At 37.8% G+C, this 16,411-nt stretch overlaps 2 protein-coding genes across 2 annotated transcripts; both read right to left on the reverse strand.

Annotated features, from left to right (window-relative positions):
- Nucleotides 1–10,676: 10,676 nt before the first annotated feature.
- On the reverse strand, nt 10,677–14,049 carry LOC139712870 (estradiol 17-beta-dehydrogenase 1-like). Its single transcript, XM_071624653.1, has 2 exons — nt 13,919–14,049; nt 10,677–12,091 (listed from the first exon to the last, which is right to left on the reverse strand). Exons 1-2 carry the CDS (start codon nt 14,047–14,049, stop codon nt 11,767–11,769), a joined length of 456 nt encoding a protein of 151 aa, XP_071480754.1. The 3' UTR covers nt 10,677–11,766.
- Nucleotides 14,050–14,167: 118 nt separating this feature from the next.
- Nucleotides 14,168–16,169, reverse strand: LOC139712881 (retinol dehydrogenase 8-like). Its single transcript, XM_071624664.1, has 3 exons — nt 15,882–16,169; nt 15,057–15,236; nt 14,168–14,175 (listed from the first exon to the last, which is right to left on the reverse strand). Exons 1-3 carry the CDS (start codon nt 16,144–16,146, stop codon nt 14,168–14,170), a joined length of 453 nt encoding a protein of 150 aa, XP_071480765.1. The 5' UTR covers nt 16,147–16,169.
- Nucleotides 16,170–16,411: the final 242 nt, after the last annotated feature.

A 16,411-nucleotide genomic window follows, 5' to 3' on the forward strand; every position in this document is an offset into this window, starting at 1 on the left:
ACCATCTCAAAGGTAATGTATACCATTGGGAGCAGTGATTTAAAAGATGTTCAAGTTATCACATCTGATGCATGTTATGTGTATGTCATTTGTTTCACAAAACATCCCACCATATAAAAAATTGTAATAAAATCTTAGATACAAGGAAATATCCCTATTTTTCTCACTAATACCCCTGTCACACTTTTCCGGATATAGCAAACGCGTTAAAAGCGAATGTCGATTTTTGGCACCCGCTGATATCAGTTAAGATGCGTTTCATGCCCTTTTTATTCTTATATAAGGGTGCATTAGAAGATGTAGTTTTATAGAAAATGGAGAAAAGAGGATTTAAAGATTAAGGTTATAAAGGCGTATACTGTACAGCAGTATTAATGAAAAGAAGCTCTATTTCCAAGCGAGAGAATCATCTCAGGGAATCCTCGTCCTTCTTTATGTGGGTTCTGAGCTGAATGGTCACAAATAATGGTTGGATTAGGTTGAACACCCCCCCCCCCCCCCGCGTAAACTACAAACATTGAAGACCTGTCACAGCAAGCACCTCAACAACTTTATGTTTGCGCCATGTACAGTTGTACCTCCCTACAGCCCATTACCCACTTTCATTGCTATTATTGCAATGCATTTAAAGTATTTTTCGTTCAAGGGTTGGTCGCTTATCATGTTATTATTTCACATTGAACATAACCCGTCTTCCTGCAACCAGGAACGGCGTGGCGCCGAGCACCGTGTGTGTGTGGGCCTATAGCGTAAAAGCTATCTGACTTGCTATTCAAAGGTTTTTGCTTTTACTTGCATTGTGATCACTTGTGAAGGGCGCCGCGGCCCTCTGGTGCATCGCAATTCATAAGCATCGCATTTGACGATTTCTTATCATCCGATGACAAGGTATCGGCATTTACATTTATACTTACTTTTCATATGTAAACAACTTTAGATTCTGCAACAGCCCTGCTTATGTCTGCGCCTTATACTTTATCCCTTTATTCAAATCATGCGTGTGCTAGGTTTCGGAAATCCAGCACACTCCACTAACTTAACCATGCGCTGTTCTCATTTTCGGACTTTTTTTTTCTCCTTTCTTGTATTTCTGTCTGTCAAAGTCTTAAGCCGCGCATGGTCGTGGCTGACAGAAAGATAAATATCAGTTGAAGCATATGTAGTAATATATAGTAGGGTCTATGATAAGATGCATTTTTTTTTTTTGGTCTTTTGTATCTCTGTTTCTGTATCCGTTCAATGATTTTTCTCTCTGTTTTACCTCTACCGTGTTGTCCTCTAAGATGACTTCTTTTAACAGCTTTGAAATTAACTCATGATCTTAATCTGCCTGGTCGCAAAAGCAATATCCTTCCAATTCATATCACTTTTTGCTTTTATATGTCTTGTACAGATTACCTCATATAACTAAATGAAATTGATTCACAGGATGTTCACATTCCAGAAAAGTTTCATAATCTGCAATATTCATGACTAACAACCAAAGAAACGGTACACTGCAAAAACATCGATGTTAAAGATATTTAGAAGACCATGGGTGTTAAATAAATCTAACACCGATCAAGTGTCAATAGAGGACCACACCGACAGGTGTAGAAAGTACGTTGTGACGGTGTTGAAAAGTGTTCACCTGACACTTTGTGGTATTAATTAGACACGGTAGCTGGTGATATTTCTAATACTGCACTGGTATTATATGTAATTCAACAATGACAACGCATGGTGTTGACTTGATATTGGTATTGTTAATGTCAATGGTATAACATCCACCCAGTGTCAATAGGAGACCACATCAACTGATGTTACTGTGGTGTCAATGTGTTCGCATTTTTCCCCAAAAAAATTAAAGTACTTTATCGGAAAGTTCTCTCAAGATCGTCTTGTTGACGTTCAAAATCAAAAAGAAGAACAGTAACTAGTTAAAATTCAAAAAATAGTTTTATATTTTGAAGTGACAGTCGGAGTTGTTAATTTAACACCACAAGTCAGCACCGGAAATTTAACACCAGCTCGGTGTTTCATATCTAACACCAGACTTTTGGCAGTGTAACTTCCGTAACTCGGAAATAAAAAAAAAACAACAACAATGATACATACCGTCAGTTTGTCTTTATTAATTGCCGTAGCACTTGTCGTCTTTGCAGAACTTCAGAGAGCACATAAGTGACATCTGGGAGACTGGTGAAATACAGTGCAGGACAGAGCAGAGATTTGTGGCCGTATAAACTCAAGGGATGAAAAGACCAGAGTCGCGTATCCCTTAACTATATAGTGAAGTGGGTTACTTTCTTGACATAACTCTTTTCTTTACACACAAGCATTACTCTTTTATATACCCCAGGCCAAATGGGGGGGGGGGGGGGGGGGGGTAAGCACACCGCACATTATAGTGTGTGTGTGTGTGCATGTGTGTGTGTGTGTGTGTGTGTGTGTGTGGGTGTGGGTGTGTATTGTCACCATCCTTGGGCCTGACTATTATACCTTTTTGTCTGTTCTCAAGCCATCCACGGTACAGTAGGCCTACTCACTGTCTACCATCTTTTCCCAATTTTGCATGATTAAAAAGTATGTACGAGTATTATGCAAGCGGCAGATTGGTGAAAGGAAACAAGAATTGTCAGTGCTCGAAAAGAGAGACACGAGATACAATTCATGACTTATGTGTGCGTAGTGAAGGCAGGGTTACTTGACGATACCAAGGAGGCTTTAAGAGTTACGAGCCTTATTCCCTTTGAACCCATATGTTCCATGCCGCCACAAAAATATTAATGTGGTACTGTATATTTATGTGCTATACTACATCTGTCTTACAGATAGGAAGACAATTACGATTTATGTGTCATTGTGTAATTACCATCCACTCCCTAAGGAAGGGTTTATTTTTTTACAGTGGTGTAAGAGCGTGAAATTGATCCCAAGATATATTTGTATCAAATTCAACTTCCCTTTAGCTTTCCACAGAGGTAATATTCCATAGTTACACGCCCCTTACCGTTGTATTTCTTCTCACACTTAGCTTCCAGTGCATCCCAATTCTTTTCCTCTTCCTTGTGCCGGTACTTTCCAGTACATTTTGTATTTTCCACTGACCTCCACACTTCCTGAGTCTTTCGTTCTGTTCCCATTCATATTTAAGTTGAGCTCATGATCACCTCATCTTTACTTTCCATAATATGGTTCTTTCCTTGACCTTAGAACACACTCTTCTTTATAGCATTTTGATTGGTTAGTGTGATCTATGGTTTGAATATGTAAATAGAAAGAACCCAGTCATGCCAGTGGGTTCTGAATATTAAAGGGGCATGCCAGGCGATTTTCATAATTTCACATCATGTAGTACATAAATCGACAACTCCATGTATAGATTTGTGGAATTTATTGTGGTTATTGAGCAGAGAAGCAATACTTTGAAAAACCTTAAACAAATTACACTGAACAAGAATGATGACATAGGAGGTTCACATATTTCAGAAATGTAGCAGTGTAATTCCATTACAATACCGCTTGCTTGCGAGTTCACCTGTGTATAATCAATGCATGCCTTCTTTTGTTCTGCCTCCTTGAATACCAACTCATGCATTCTTATGGTGACTCTGCCATGTCATCATCCTTGTTCATTACAATTTGTTCTAAATTTTGAAAGTATTCTTAATCTTCATCCCAATTATCACAAATTCTGAAACTCTGTCCTCAGTATAACTAATCTATAGTTGTTCAAATGTAGAAATCTGAAAATCATCCGGAGGTCTCCTTTAAAGGAAACAGTCTACCACCGGGACTCACTGGGTGAGGACCTCCTTCTCCGTCTTCCTTTTAGCCCTGAATGTTTGGTCGAAATTGACTGAATGCAGCCCAACTTGTGGCGTGTCTGAGTGACTAGCTTGATGATTTTGGACACCAAAATGAGTGTTACAGTGATTACTCTTCCCCATACGTTCTTATAAAAGATGATTGGTGCATAATGGTATAGACATGGGTATGCGCAAATAAAAAATCGCGCAAAGTTTTGATGAAACAAAAGTCTAAATTACTCGACAAAGCATGCCCGTGCACTAGTATGACATTTGTATAAGTTAGAAAGAACTGCCCTTGAAGGTTATATCATATCAGTTTTATTTGTCGGAATCAAGTGCAAAAATAGGATGAATTATAAAAGATGATTGATGCATAATGATATACATGGGGATGCGCAAATAAAAATCGTGCAAAGTTTTGATGAAACAAAAATCTAAATTACTCGACTAAGCATGCCCGTGCACTAGTATGACAATTTTAGTTAGAAAGAACTACCCTTGAAGGTTATATCATATCAGTTTTATTTGTCGGAATCAAGTACAAAAATAGGATGAAATCAGCTTTCTAGGGGGAGCCGTTTCTAACACTTTCACCAATATATAGCTCTGTTTCTCACGTTTGGACATGATTCTTGGCGGGATTGACTTTTGTTTTATAATATATGTTTCATTATTACGGGAAATTTCATTCCGTTAGTTTCAGATTCAGTTTGTCTTATTTCTCCACTTGTATGAAAAAAATCAGTCTGACGAAATCAAACATTTTTACATGAAAATATATAAACAAGACTGCTCATTATTACAATGTATGTTGATATAATATACGTACGTCTATTTCATGGTGTATCTTAAAGTATACAGGTACAAGCTTGGACAGGTGGAAGAGACTGTTACAGCAGTTTCCATGAGTCGGATAATGGCCTTTGGACATATGGTTTGTTACAGATATCTTCTATTTGTTTAATAAAAGAACAATTTAATACGCACAGAATATAAGTAACGTGAACCTTCAAGTATTTTCAATGTCATTTGATCGATGTCACTTTGTGACCTGCATCACAAAGCTACTTAAAGTCGCCAGACAGAGATTTGTTCTTTTTTTGTGTGTACAAATTCTGAAAGAGTAAAATCTAAGCATTACCATGATGCACAATGCTATACAATTTGACTTTCCTAGCCTGTCTAGTTACACCAAGAAATGCACAGAATCTGGAATGGTGTTTACTAGCTGGGCAAAGAGGTTTTAGCGTTTAACAAGATCTAATCTCACTGTGCTGTTTTCTGTGCGATGGATGGAACAAAAAGCAAGTTTTTAAACTTTGTAACAAACAGAATGAAGGGATTATCAGATTAAACTCAAAGTTCAAAGTGGGGACCTTTTTAAGAAATGAAAAGGGGCCTCTGAGATATACCTCATCATACTATACTTTAAAAAAAGATAAAGGTTACTCAGGCGCACTGTGCAGCAGTAGCAATGAAAAGATGCTTTATTTCCCGGTGAAAGCAGTGCCTCTCAAAAAAAAAAAAAAACCATGGTCCATAAAAACCGCTGATATCTCCCTTTTGGTCTTGTTTTAAGGCACCAAACTTTGACAGTGTAGAGGAAAAGGTTACTCTCCCAGGTAAAACAAACTTTACAAAGTTGAGTTGGTCAAAATGTCATGTTCTGGTTCATTACTGATAATCATACTGCTAATTTCTTTGGGTTTTGAGCTGAGCGACCATTAATGAAAGCTGGATTTTGTTGAACACCCTTCCCTTCCGGCCCATGTAAAAATATAGGCAACAAATTGAATACCTGAACGTCTCTGTTGTTTGCCTCTCAACGACTTTATGTTTGAATTATACATTTGTGTCTTCCAACAGTCCACTTACCAAGGTTCATTACCATTTATGCGAGGCACACAAAGTATATTTTTCAAGCGTTAGTTGCTACAGGCCTAGTGTTAGTATTTCGCAAAAACGTAATCTGTCTACGTATCCAGAACAGAGCGACGCGTCGCGACATGGCGCCGAGCACCGTGCGTGCGAGGTCTAGAACGGGATATAATCAAAAGCGCAGTAACAAACAGAATGAGGGGATTACCAGATTAGACTCAGAGTTGAAAGTGAGGACCTTTTATAAGGTTTTTAAGGTTCTTATTTTTGTCATAAGGTCTTTGTTTTTTATGAGGTTTTTATGTTTTCAATAATTGAAAGGGGGCCTCTGAGACATACCTTATCCAACTATTCTATAAAAAAAAGACTAGTAAAAACTACGAAACAAACAAACAAACAAACAAGCAAACATATTTGTAATGAGCAATTCCCCATTTGTTCTATGATCCCAAACTTCAGAAAAAAGAATGTGGAATCCCGAACTGGTTTATTGTGTTGTTGTCATCGTTGTTGTTTTTACGAATATTCATAACTATGGGATTGTCAGAGATGGTTGTCAGATTTTCGCGATCGTACGACTGGTCAGCAATGGGAGGGTACACGAGACGACCTTGGGTGGAATACCAGTGAATTGTGCCCCTTTTCAAATAATAGCCATTTACTCATGTAGCTTTAACAACACCTCTGACGTGGTCAGCTCGATACAATAATTATGTCCGTGTATACCGTAGCTCGATTAAGCAACCAGGTACATAATATGGAGACTTGAATTATACCTCTGATGACAATCACAAGAGTGTCAGTGGCCAGAACACTTCTTACAGCTTCTTACAGAGTAAACGCTAGAGGAGGATATAACAAGACCATGAAGACTGCAGGTTAGGTATTGATGTCATTCTGTGTGATGGTTGGAAGGTGCCATGGTTTGGTGACATAGAAATATACTCCGAGGTAGCTGCTTATAGTGTGCAGGGGAACCACGACAATGAGACAGATACTTACCCGCTCTTCTGGTTGGAAATTCGTGAGGGTCCGATTTTAGTCAGGAATATCTCCTTTCGATTTGCTACGGGCGGAATATTTAAGGTTTTGATAATAACACGTGCGTATTTTAGAGGAGTTGTTGATAAACGTGAATAGTGGTCCCTGGAATGAAGGAGTGCGTATACTTTCCAGAATCTTAGGAAATCCAGGAGGCCTAAAGATTAGAGGCAGCCGGTCGGTATGAGAATTATTATGATACGAATGCTCAGAAGAGGAAGGTTATTGTGAGTGATCAAGGGTTAATTTTGCTTCAAACATAAAAGTGGCGCAAGTTAGTTGTTACTGAAGTGGCCATTTTTGGGTACTTTCCAGCAATCGAGACAAAGTACGTATGTGACTATCCGTGTCCCAAAGGCCTGCCGTATTGAATCTGCTCGAGCATACTAATCCCTGAATATAGGGTGCAACAATGGGTCATTACAGAATACGTGCCTTGGGAAAAGCTGTTCAGCTCTTTACAGATTATTCGTTGCTTCAATATCAATTCAACGACTGTTAACTTCCATCTAAGCAAATCCTCCCACTTCCCGCCGCATAAATCTCTTCAAGCAGCATTACAGCATTGCGTCATATCTCTGAGCAGCGGGTGCATGCAACAATGGGTTTTTGGTATGCCCCTTGATTCAAATGAAGATGGCTGAAGTGAGAAATACTGTACTGGGCACAACGAAATAGTCACATTTGTATGGAGGTCTTACAATTTAGTATCCGTCCACATTGACTTTTCGGGTGTACCAGTACCGCGTAGGTTTTTGCATAGATTTACTGAAGTAAACTTACTGGCACTCCAATTCAAGCATTCATTTAGCTGTATACATCCATCAGGCATCATTAGGCCTATAGATGAAGGGAAGAACAGATGAACTTTTCCGGCACTATGGACAAGACCAATGAGCAAATGACAGCTTTTTATATAGGCCGCGTATATAGCGGTATTCTCTAATGGGACTAATTAACCTTCCCATCTAAGCAGAAATTGCACTACCCTGAAGGGATCTTATAGTTTTGGTTGAGATCTAACTTCAGGTTTCTACATTTTTGGGTGAGATAATGAGAAAATTATATGAAATAGGGCCTATGGAAGAGCAAGTAATTTCAAGAAGACGTCAAATTTGATGAAAATTGATTTTGAAATGGCTAAGATACCCAATGCAATTCTTACAAAAGTGAGATCCACCTTTTATTATAATCGCCTTATTTTACTTAGTTTTTTGATGTCACAGCCAATCCAAAACTGATTTTCATCAAATAAACTTTAAATTCCTCTTCGTATACCCTACACTATTTCATAATTTTTGTATTATGTGATTTCTTGGTATTTTGCAAAACGTTGCAAAGTTAAAAGCCCAATCCTCATCTCCACAAATACTATAGATACTTATAGATCTATTCCAATTTTGTCATGTCTTTCAAAAATTTTCGAACGAGTTGTTCGAAGACAGCTATTAGCTTACTTGCACAAAAACAATATTCTGACGTCTGTGCAATCTGGTTTTAGACCACAACACTCAACTATTACTACCTTTATGAAAGTCACGGATGACTGGCTCCACGCAATTGATAGAAATGAATATACTGGAGACGTTTTTGTCGACCTCAGAAAAGCTTTCGACACAGTGAACTGTGATACACCAATGAAATAGGCATTGATGGTACCCCCGGAGCTTGGATGAGAAGTTATTTGACGGACAGAGTCTGCCAAACAGTGGTCAACTCCAAACTTTCCTCCGAATCTAATCTAATCTCTAGAACCACTGCTCTTCATAATCTATATCAACGATTTGGTACAATATGTCAAAGACTAGTATGTAAAGTGCAACTATATGCCGATGATACCGTTCTATATTTTTTCTTATTCTTCAGTATCCAACATTAAACGTGCTCTTAATATGGACTTAGAAAATGTGTATAACTGGATCTGTCAGAAAACTGTATGCATGTTAATTGGAAGCAACCACACGATGTCCAAACAAAATGTTTTACGAGTCTCGTTACACAACACCCCTCTGAATCAGGTACGTATTTTTTAAATACTTAGGTCTGTGGTGTGACGAAAATTTAAATTGGAAATATCATATTGAAACTATGTTGATGAGTATTAGAAAGATGGTAGGTTTTCTCGGTAGACTAAGACACTCTGTAAATGAATCGATTCTGAAATTAATTTATAAGTCATTGATTCTTCCTCATTTTGATTATGGAGACATTATTTATGGGTCATCGTTTAAGAAACACCTAGATAAGTTACAAAATGTACAGAATAGGGCCGGCCGAATTATCGAAGATTACAACCCGATTCTCATGTTTCTGTTCTCGAAATGCATAACGCTTTTAACTGGCAACTCCTTGACCAAAAAAGGTATCATCACTCCCTTACCTTTATGTATAAGGTAATGAATAATTTAACCCCTTCTTATTTAAAAGATGAATTTGAAATTGTAACTCATTACTACCCCTCCCGTTTTGGACAAAAAGTAAGACTTCCCAAACCTAGAACTGAATAATTGAAGAAATCATTTGAATATGAATATGCTAAGGAATATAATGATCTTCCCATGGATATCAAAATTTCCCCCAGTGTTCATATATTTAAATATAAAATAAGTACATGTATGTTTAAGGTCACTGCCCCGTTGATTTGATATTTTGTTTCTTTTTGTTAATGAAAAAGAGTTATTACAGAATTATTTGAATTAGTACAGGTTATTGAAAGTTATGATTTATTATTTTTCCACTCTCTTTCCTTTGTATCCTTTTCTTTTGCTATTCGCTATTCGATGTTGTTGTTGCTTTTCTTTCTCTCAACTTATGTATTTCAAATATCTACATTTTTACAAGAGTATGTATTTCATAATTTCACATTGTATTTGTATAACTTCCATGTTCTGGACCCCAAGGAAGACCAGCGATGCCAATACACATCGCTGAATATGGGCCATCCAGCCGTTTTTGTTTTTATACGGAAAATCAATCAAAAAACAGAACAAGGCACAAACAGGGGGGGGGGTGGATATATCCATTGTTTTGGCTATAAAGATGTTTTAACTTTTATCTTCGTAGCTGACGATTTGAGATGTAGGCCTACATATCATGCAGACCAAGAGACACTGGCACTTTTTTTTTTCATGCAAGATCTCTGAGAACAAGAGAATCGTCCGATGGACCTTAGTTTAAACATAAAGGGTCCATGGTCCGATGGCGGATGATGCTCCAATATATGACCGGTCCAGACTTGTACTGGTACAAGGGGTCAAGATAAGGCTGGACAGTGCATGAGCTGGATGTAAGGGCCGAAATACCTCCATTATGGAGCCAAGGAGATGACTTAGATTTACAGAATGCAGTTGTTTTTGTGTTACTGTCTCTACGAACAACAGAAAAAAGTAGACATATGATATTCAGACTTCGACAATTATAACTGGCTATGATTAAGAAAATTAATCAATGTCAAAAATGCATATTTTTTTATGTCACTGTTGATGAACATCACACTTGGAAAGACAAGGTTCATGACATCTAAGGTAAAAGAGCGAATGCCGTGAGTGTTCTTAATAAGCTAAAAAGATTGCTTCCTCTAAGACTTATGGTAAATCTTATTACAATCTTTTACCATTTTTTCTTCAACAGTTATAATTTGGGACCATTGTTTGTTGAAATTTTTCAAAGCATCTTATTGAAAATAAAGATACAAAGATTCACAAGCACGGTGATCGGTGTCATGGTTTTTGACACAAAAGGGCGCTGTGCTCTGAGATGTTTTCGTAAAATAAAAACAAAAAACTAGTGCAACTTTTTCAGAGAGAACTCTATGTTAAGTTGTTTGTTTCTTGTCGCAACTCTTGCCGCAACTTTTATGCACTAATATCATAGATTTGGGGACGAATTTCAGAGTAACAATATCCAGCAGGAGAGAAAAAAAAGCAAGTTCAAGCTTTTTGAAGTGAGAGTAAATATGTCAGCAATGCACGAATCTGAATAAAGAAACTTCACCCATCTCCGTTCTTTCCCCTGTCTAGCATGTATATAACAAATTAATTTTCACTCTACAAAATGAAATGGTAAATCAACATTTTAAATGTCGTCACTTCTCCTACCGTTTGTAAAATGTAAAATGTAACACTCAAAGTATTAGATTGACTATCTAAATTAATGAAATGGTAAATCAACCACTTTTAGTATTGAATTTAACATTTTGCAAATGGTTGGAGGAGTGACAACATTTGAAATGTTAATTTACCATTTCATGTTTTTTAGTGTGGATGTTTGAATTTGAAAACAACAATTTGCAATTTCTGTTTGTGAAACAACTGCGCTGATATAGATCCTACCATTATTACAATAATATTTTAAGTTGCTCTTTTTTACATATCGCATAAATGTGTGACATTCGAAGTTTAGAGCGACAATATAACATACGATTCGACCTCGATTATCTGGCCATGTTGGGACCGGCGCTCATCCGGATAAGCGAATTGGCCGGATATGGGAGACACAATGTTAGTGTACATAGCTGCCGTCCAAGATGCCGTCCCAGTGCACTAGCTGGCAGCTAGGCAGGTAGCGTTCCCCCCAACGGTGGTGTAATCTATGCTAGCCTGTACAAAATTGAGGTCCCTTCTTCACAAAAATAAAGTATATCTTTATGTGAAAATCATACACGTTTTACCTCATTAGATATTGAGAAACCTATCATGCAAATCTTATGAAATTAGTGAAATAGTTCCATGAAAAGGTGTTAAAGTCACTGCTTTTCTCAATTTTTGGATGAAAAAAAGGTCCTGCGTGAACGCGTCCGGATAATAGAGATTTCCGGATATAAGGAGGCCGGATAATAGAGGTCGAACTGTACTCTACATGAGATATGATGAGAGAACTTACAGGTGCTAGAATAAGCCACTCAATCATATCAATCATGCATGGACAAACTATATGCGCGTATATACACCCAATGATGATTGGACTTTAATATGTTATATCTATATTTCTAGTAGCAATGTTTAGGTGCTATGATATAAAGCTCACGAGCGTAATTAACAATAGATCTAAATATCTACATAGCCCCAATCATCTTCCGCATTGAGGCGATCGACTTTTCCCCCGTCAGGTCGGCAACGGCTTCTCCCATCGCCTCCTTGAGCTCAGGAGGAACGACCAGGTGTCTGAAAACCGGGTCGTCGACCTCGACGCATTTCGTCAAGACGTTGACCACGTCGTCCACTGACATGGAGGGGGACGCAGCCACATGGTCGCAAAAACATCTCATCTGACGTCGATCGATTTCATGGACGGTATCGTTTTTGCTCAGGCCGTCGGTTTCAGACAGAACAGACTGAAACATTGCTGTCTCCACCTTGGTTGGTTCGATCATGCATATCCTAAGGCGGAATCAGAAGTGCGTGAATTTTGAAAGTATACATACTGCCACAATCCACACACACACACACACACACACACACACACACCACTAACAAGACTTTTGCTTCTACTTAAAGATGGCCGGGACACGAGAGACTTGTCAGATGGACATCTTCTAGTAACAGTGACTTTGTGGTCTTTGTTTTCAAGATGATTCCCAAAATCATCAGTCAGTCAGTCAGTATCGTTCAGCACATGATAACTTAATGAAAATATCTGAAGTATTTTCTGGATGACATAGATAATATACACTGTATGGGTTTTCGTGACACCTCCCTCTAGAAAGAGTAGGCTAACGTTACTGGTAATGAAAGCTTTTAGGTAAATACAATGTCGTGTCTTCAGAAAATATAGACGATTTTTGCATAATTATGATACACATATGAAAAGATATGAAGATAAGATGGAGGTTTTGATTTCTTAATGAATTATAAATCTACGAGAACATTTGAATTAATCTTAGATCTTTTGTAAAACTTTTTTATCACTCAATGATACCAGCTAGGTTTGTTGAAAATATGTGTTATATCATGCATTTGTTTTTTAAGTTTGAAATGTCAAATGTGAAAACCTATACCGGTAATATTTGGATACTTGTCGGGTTTGGGGGGGAAATGCGTTTTCAAAAGTAAGACGAAAATTTGAAAATCAGCCCCCACAATTTTCCCCTCTCCCAGGCCTAAACAAAATGGATCTATAACATGCACACAAACCTAAAACTGCACTTACATTCTAGCTCTATTATTTCCGATTTTATAGAAGAAGTTTTCAAAGATTTATTGGTTTAGGGTTCTACGCCCCCTGGTGGCCTCAAAGTGGGCATGATGCCCGTTTGAACTGAAATCCTATTACCATTGGGATGCTAGCTGCAAATTTAATGTCCATGCCTTTTCCAGAAGATGATGAAAATGTGGAAAATTGGACCCAGTTTGTCCCCTGCAAGAGTGCACACCCAAATCCGCCGTGAATAAAATTTGAAAGTACAATTGCCAAATGTACTTACTGATAGTTCTAAACTAGCTCTATCTCTGTAGGTTTTAAGAAAAGAAGACTTATAAAGAGTCCTTGATTTTAGGGTTTTAAGGTAAATTTGACCTCGCGTTTTCGAGGGGTTGATAATATAACAAGAAAACAAGAAAATTACGGGCGGTATAATCGGAATAGCTCAGTTGAGCCTTTGGCTCGGGTGAACTAATGAATTATCTCCTCTTAAAGTTGAAATAAACATGATAAACTTGTGCATTTTTATTCAATGCAGCAATATTATGCACACGGATAGTGAATTTGAGGAAACTCGGATAGTCGGTTCAATAGCTTCCACTTCCTATCAATTCATGTGCCGCCATCGTTTGATAAGTTGATAACAACTATTTGGAATACACTACATTTTCATTCGTTTTTGTCGGGGGTTTTTATTTGCATGATGAAAGAGCGCTCCGCATCTTTCAGACGCCAAGGCATATAATACGACATTATTTTATGTTAGTAAATAGTGGAAGGAATAAGCCCTTATCATGAAAAACAGACTTTAGACACATCCGAATTCTCTCTATATTTCCTTTATATCGTTGCCCTGCTGTGACATCACGAATTGTAGTAATCTTCTTGATGACAGCACATCGATTTATCAAAGCTATAAAAAAAAGTACAACAAGAAATAAATAAATATGTATATTTGTAACATTTCTTCATTCATTAAATTCACATAGTAAGGTTGCTTCCAATTTCCTTGTTTAAAAAAACGTTAGTTTAAGACAAATTTACACTACACTGAACACATAATATACCTGATGTTGAATGACCTGACAGTGCAGAGCAGCGATTCAAAGAATCCTTCCAAGGCAAACTTTGAAGCGGTGTAGAACTCGGCGTATGGTAAACCTGTAATTTCATGTACACTGCACACGTGAGTACACATTATGATTATATTCATTATATATACATAATTTGAATTTGAATTTGAATTTGAAAATGAGGCACTAAAATGTGATGCAATAGGATGAAACTATAGGTTACTTGGTAAGGGTTATTTGGTTCTATGGTACTTTGGTACAGGTGATGAATATGGACAATTAGAGTAATTCCAGAAGTAGGTTTGCAAATCATTACCATTCAAACGTTTTTATTTTTTCAGCAATTATACTAAAAAAAGGAACGTTGTGAAATTACGATTATGCGTCACGACGTGATTTCAGCTGACAGAAATGATCCGTGGTGTCGCGTGTATAGCAGCTTTACTAGAAGGCACTGCGTTACCAGTGAATATCTGTTTACTGAAAATGTTCCAGTACTATTCTTTTGAAGGACTTGAAAGATGAACAGTTTACTCTGGGCGTTGTCTTGTAAGGATAGTAACTTCCATATTACGCCTATAAAATCTTGACAGCACACTTTGAACGTCGAATATATTGCGCAGTTTGGAAATTTAAGCGAATAGCGACTTTAACTGTATACATAGCGTGATATGAAAAACAGGCCGGTATTTGGGGAGAAAATAAAATAATTATCACTATCGTTATGATAATGATTATCATCATCATTATTATCATAATCATCATGCAGAACTGAATTCACTTTTCCCTTCGCCAGTAATTCGCCATCTTGTTTATTCATTCTTTGTGTTCGTTCAGCTTCGTCTGAGGGCAAGATTTTGAGGACTCGGTTTATGATAAGAATTTGGTCAAGCCCTACTGTCACCAACATACAATTTGGCGACATTTGGTATCTGGTATTGACGTCAGTTTCTTTGTTGGATAGAGAATGCATTTCAAACGAGATGAAGGAGACAAAGTGGGGAGTAACAAAAATATGAGAAGGATATCCACGATTGAGATAGTAATCCATCATTGAATTAGATGTTCATAAATTTGTCAAAAGACGACAGAACTTTGACAATAATTCTTGCAGGAAACTGTGTTTCCGTACCTTGCATTCCGGCTGTACTCGAGACACTGATAATTTTTCCCGTCTTTTTCTGCTTCATGTGAGGTAGTATTGCCAGGGTGAGTCGGATCGTGCCGATAGTGTTTACGTTGAAGATTTTGTCCATCGTGGCACGAGACACACGTTCTGGGAGCCCTATGCCAGGAACGCCCGCTACGTTGACTGACGAATGAGGAATGAATGTGAACATTCCAAACATCACGAGTAGGTCATCACACCAAAAACTTCTGAATTTCCACTAGTCAACAAATGACACTGGCCAATATATTGCGGTCGCATTTCAGATGATGTCAATAATTATTGTCTTTGTGCGTCCGAAGCGAGTTGATTTCATTTCCCTTTCTTTGAATCAACCCAAAGCAAACAAAGAAAACTCTTGACAACACATTATAGTAAATTCACCTTTTTTAAAGGATTTGACGTTGCAAACAAACCTGACGATGGCTGAAAAAATTGCTGTTAAGCCTCTATATAGGAACAAAAGCTAGGCGGATGGTATCAAACTGAATGATAAACAATATCGTCAAAATCCGATGGCTATGAAGAGGAAAGAAGAAATCAAACACTTTCAATATGGTGAAATCTGGCGAACATTTATACTCTTCGCTATATTTTATTAGTGAAACCAGGAATGCAATGGCGAAGCAGTAATTCAGGTATAACATTGTTATTATTTTGTTTTTCTAGCGACAATTACTACACATCTTTAACCTGTAAACTACAAACCGAAGTCACCTGTAGATTGACCGTTTCGAGATTAATCTGATCGTGCAGTGACAGAAACTGGTGGGCCCAGAAAGTGCTTACGGAGAATATCGATGCCTCCATGTGTTTTCATGACGTCAGCAACTACTCGAGTGATGTCTTCATCCTTAGTGATGTCCATCTCCTTGATGAAGATTGTCTTATCAATAGCGTCCCCAACGGCGGCTACTAACTCGGCCTTTTCTGCCATGGCAATGACGGTAGCGATGACAAGGTAGCGTTGATCGGGGTCTTGTGCGAGACGTCGAGCCGTAGAGAGCCCGACACCTGACGAACATCCAGTCACGAGTACTACTTGAGGAGCCATGCCGTATGAAGTCACAGTAACCCTGTTCTTTTGCATGAAAAAGAACAAATGAAAACAAAATTAACTCTGTATCTAAGTGTTATCAGGAACTTGTTTTGTTTGGAGTTAAGAAGTCAGTATAACTGTTTTCTTTTTAGGGTAGTTTCATTTCATCTGAGAAGATGGCTGCTGGATAGCCCGTATCAAGGAGCTTGCTCGTAGCTTACCCGGATTAGGAACCCTGCTCTTTGCAATGAATAAAATAATGAAGCGGAATCTTTTGCAT

Source organism: Diadema antillarum, unplaced genomic scaffold (assembly GCF_040938485.1).
Source record: "Diadema antillarum isolate AM-2024a unplaced genomic scaffold, OU_Dant_1.0 scf00000042, whole genome shotgun sequence".
In the NCBI taxonomy this organism is placed as follows: domain Eukaryota; kingdom Metazoa; phylum Echinodermata; class Echinoidea; order Diadematoida; family Diadematidae; genus Diadema; species Diadema antillarum.